The sequence below is a fragment of the Triticum aestivum genome, chromosome 4D, assembly GCF_018294505.1.
Source record: "Triticum aestivum cultivar Chinese Spring chromosome 4D, IWGSC CS RefSeq v2.1, whole genome shotgun sequence".
Lineage (NCBI taxonomy): Eukaryota > Viridiplantae > Streptophyta > Magnoliopsida > Poales > Poaceae > Triticum > Triticum aestivum.
The window spans coordinates 478,811,838-478,816,243 of record NC_057805.1 but is presented as its reverse complement, the minus strand read 5'-3'; the positions used below and the strand labels follow the sequence as shown (position 1 = coordinate 478,816,243).

Genomic DNA, 4,406 nt, shown 5'->3' with positions numbered 1-4,406 from the left:
ACAGGACCAAAGACACTAGGCTCTAAAAGTTCAGTTGTTTGGTTTAGATTGTACTCCCTCCGTCCCATAATATAAGAGCGTTTTTTACACTAGTGTAGTGTCAAAAATGCTCTTATATTATGGGACGGAGGGAGTACATGTCTTTTCTCTTATGCACTTTGGTTAATCCCACGACTTCGGTTCTCAATAGTATACTGAACTTGTGCATATTTTCTAGAACTCATTCTATCCCACATTTACATGTCTTATATTCATATACATTATGTTATATTTGCTTAGATTTTGAAGTATAACTAGCCTAAGTAACGATGCACGTATGCTGGTAAATGTTAATCAATATTAGTTGTTATAAGTTCTAATTTAACATTATAAATATAATTTTGTATGATAGTTAGATCTATATTTTCTCGTGGGTTTTAGCCTTTTTGAATTGAGTTTGAAGTGTTGAAGATATATTTTTGTTACATTCAGTTTCAACCCAAATCTAAGCAAAGTGAAAAAACATGCCTCCTGTTAGTAATACTTTTGGCTAGGTAATATATAATATCTTGTTTATGTGTGTGTTCATATCCATATTTCTGAAAATATGTAAATATATTGCAGGAGTGTTTTAGAACATACATGTCTGGCAAGTATCTTGTGGTGGAGCTTTTCTAGAGTACAAAAGTCTTAAGCTTGGGTGTAACTAAGAGTTTGGTAGAATCGTGTGAGATGTTAACAAGTTTACTGCCATCATATCCCGCGACTCGTGCTTGTTACTAGCGCTTGTATCTTGGTTCTTCTTGAATCATATATTATCCTTTTTATCTTTGTAGGGGTTTACTTGTCATGGATGCTCCAGATTGCTTCAATGGGGTCACTCTAGTATTGAATTTGGGCATCATGTTTCACCATGATAATCAAACTTTTTATTCAAACTTGAGCGAGGTGGTCGCAACTGAAGACTTTGTTGATACGATGTCCAAGATTTGGAGAGATGGGCAGCGGGCTTCATAACCATGCAAAGATGGCAAATAAAAATTCATAAACTTCATAAATTGTTGCAGGGGTAGGAGAAAAATACTACTCCCTCCATAAATAAATATAAGAGCGTTTAGATCACTACTTTAGTGATCTAAACCCTCTTATAGTTCTTTACGGAGGGAGTAGTAAGATAAATAAAAAAGGGGAAGAAAAGCTTGCTTGATATTATTGATGATGTTGATAAGGAATCACAAACATCTGGATCAGATGATAGTAAAATTCCCTTAAAAGAGAGTGGAGTGGATAGCTGTCCAAACTCGTGGGAGAGGAGGAAATCGATTGGCAACAACGGTTCAAGGTATGACATTTGTGTGAGGATGATAACAGCACAATATAAATCCACATGATCGCCAATAGCAAACATCGTAACCTAGAGATGAGTTGGGGGTTACAAAATACATTAACTAACATTACAAAACCTTTTTGTGCCACTTGAAGACAATAGCTTTTCTCAATATGAATCTGTTATCGATGATATACCGCTTATGTCTCCCACGGAGAATGGTATTCTTACTACACTTTTCAATGTAAAGGAAGTTGGAGAAGCAATCTTTCGTATGAAACATAACAAAGTGCACAACACTTGATGAAGTCGTTCATTTCCTCTGAGATGACCACATAGAGAATATGTAAATTTTGTTCTTGACTTATTATATAGCATGATGTATCTCCACAAAAAAAAAAGTCTTACAACTTTTTTGAAATCAAATCCGGTTTATATTAGATCAAGAGAACATCGGACACAACCAGATAATGAGTAGCTAAATCTACGGACGTAAAAAATAACCCTAAGTAAAGGAGATACTATAAACAAGACCATATGCCTCCAAATTCTTGCTGAAGCCACAACCGAGCATGTCATCCTTGTGCCAACATAGCTCTCGTCAGCAATGCATAACATCGAGCAATTCAGCCACAAAAGTACCGGCAAAGACATGTGGACAATGAAATTTTGTTGGATCCGCAATAGTAAACCGTCTCATACGATGAAGATTGGCAATTACGACAAGCATATCGGCGGGGGAACCACCCCAGTCTAGCCAGACAGTCACACCAGTATGGCTGATCAAGCTAACTGACTTTACTCACAAAGGCTTGAAAGAAGGGGTTTTTGAAGAATACAAGGTTGTCGCAGACGATGCTTATGGAGCCATGCCGATGGACAATACAAAGAACCAAACCGTCGTCCATAAAGAACAATGGGGGCGGAAAAAAGACTCACAAGCCCCTTGAGACGTGATTGGAGCCTAGAGACTTTTATTCAAGAAACGTGTATATATATTAAAAGAAGAACCATGGCATGTGAATTTACTACGAAGGCAAGCTGTATTAACCTTGTATCCATCTTCCTGTACATGCTTAACAATCAAAGATTATTTTACCTGGAGAGTTAACCAAGGGTTTATGTGTGATAGTTTAATTAGTTCCATCGATCCTAGGCAAGGCTGATTCAATGGTATGACAGCAACTTAACACGAGAAGCACTATAGCAGCTGCACCCAGCTGAGTGTGTAAATAGAGAGATCCATATATACACACCAAACTAGTAAAGTGTGCTTTGACCCTACTAGAGAGCAATCTCATATAGTGGGATGAGTTTTACCAATACTCTCCCATGCTATAAAAAACCGAAGTACTAACTGGCGAACATTCTGTGGGAGGGGGGTGCCAAGCGAAAAATTTCTTGATGGCATTTTTAGGTGGTAGCAGATGGCAATTCTGCCCGTTTTTGCTGCAAAATTGTCTTCTTTCGAGAAACTATCATGTGTCTCTGAAGAAATTGTCATGCGTCTCTAAAGAAACTGCTAACAAAAATGTACGCAAATGCCATCCCTCACAATGAACGTTCGTCGGCTATTGGGGTCCATAAAAAAAGATCTTCAATAGTCCATGGCTCAAATTCGTAAAATTTGAAATTTCATCAAGTCAAGGAATTTCAACTGTAAGTAGTACTCCCTCTGTAAACTAATATAAGAGCGTTTAGATCACTACTTTAGTGATCTAAACGCTCTTATATTAGTTTACGGAGGGAGTAGTTTTCAAATTGAGAGCCTAGAGATGCTAGCAGGTAGTGGCACCGGCCAGGCCTGCATACTTGGTCAAAATCACAAGGTGCAGCCTGGCCTGGCACACCCACACACCAGGTCATGTTATATATGCAAACAGTCCAAACTACAATTTCAAAAGGACACATCAGTGATGATGTACGTACGTACTATTATTATATTTAGCGCAAGAGGATACTTCGGTCTGAAGCAGCTCCACACATCCATCCGTGTTGCACAGCATACGTACAGCTAGGGCAGAGTCATCGACGAATAGCGAGGTTTAGCTGCCGGCCGGCCGTGGCACAATCTTTTATTCCCAAAGCTGCTGTCAAAAACAATTGTAATGCTGCCCGCCAATCCCTGTCTCTCTGTCGCTGTCCTCCCAAGCTCTCATATAGGCCGGCCCGGTCTTGCACACAACCTCGAAGATCTTCGATCGTCAAACCCTTCAATCGATCGGATTTGTCATCGCAGACTCGGTAGATTGTCGTAGCTGGCTTGCAACATGGAGAGTGGCAACAGCAAAGCGGCGTCGAGCGAGGAGGAGGCGGCCGTGAGATCCCACAGTCCGGCGGTGGCTGCAGCTCGGCACGGCGACGTGGACGCGGCAGCCGTGTTGCCCCCTAGCGCCCGGCCGTACTACGGGTGCGTGTTCTGCAAGCGTGGGTTCACCACGGCGCAGGCGCTGGGCGGGCACATGAACGTCCACCGCCGCGACCGCGCCAAGCCCGTCCGCCTCACGACAGAGTGCAACTTGGCGTATCCCCCAGCGCCGCTGGTGAGCAGCGCCGGCTTCTCCATGTTGTACTACGCCAGGCACACCGGCGCCGGAGTGAAAGCGGAGGCCGTGGCCGTGAGCCCTGGTAGCCCTATCCCGAGGGAGCTGAGCCTGTTCGGTGCAGACGACGGCACTGATGATCGTGACCTGCAACTGAGCCTTCGGTGCCATGGGAATGGCGGCGGCGACCGGTCGCGCGCGCTGGAAGGGCCGTCAGAGTGGTGGCAGGACGGTGAGCTGCCGGAGAGGAAGCTGGACTTGGAGCTCAGGCTAGGGCCTCGTCCCAGGAACTGATCACTCGCACGGTACCGCTAGTGCAACCCATACACACAAACGCATAAGCAACGCACTCATCTATATACATGATTTATCGATGATATAGATGTGGGCTTCTTATCTATAGTATTGTTTCAGTTCTTTTACTGCTTAATATCATTAATTATTGCTGTTCTCATCTTCTGCTGCTTGTTAATAACCGAATGTATATATATTTTACCGTAACAACAAGAGTAAACCGATGATTCGATGTATATCAAATATATAGACACAGATATATT

General features: G+C 42.6%; 1 protein-coding gene across 1 annotated transcript; it reads left to right on the top strand.

Moving 5' to 3' along the window:
• Positions 1-3,576: 3,576 nt before the first annotated feature.
• Positions 3,577-4,168, top strand: LOC123100416 (probable transcriptional regulator RABBIT EARS). The gene is made up of 2 exons (XM_044522354.1): positions 3,577-3,659; positions 3,699-4,168. Exons 1-2 carry the CDS (start codon positions 3,577-3,579, stop codon positions 4,141-4,143), a joined length of 528 nt encoding a protein of 175 aa, XP_044378289.1. The 3' UTR covers positions 4,144-4,168.
• Positions 4,169-4,406: the final 238 nt, after the last annotated feature.

Bases quoted from the DNA above. Each gene is read 5' to 3' on its own strand.
- LOC123100416 (XM_044522354.1), top strand. From the start codon at position 3,577: ATGGAGAGTGGCAACAGCAAAGCGGCGTCGAGCGAGGAGGAGGCGGCC. The intron at 3,660-3,698 runs GCACGGCGACGT...GTTGCCCCCTAG, and splicing joins CCGGCGGTGGCTGCAGCTCG to CGCCCGGCCGTACTACGGGT.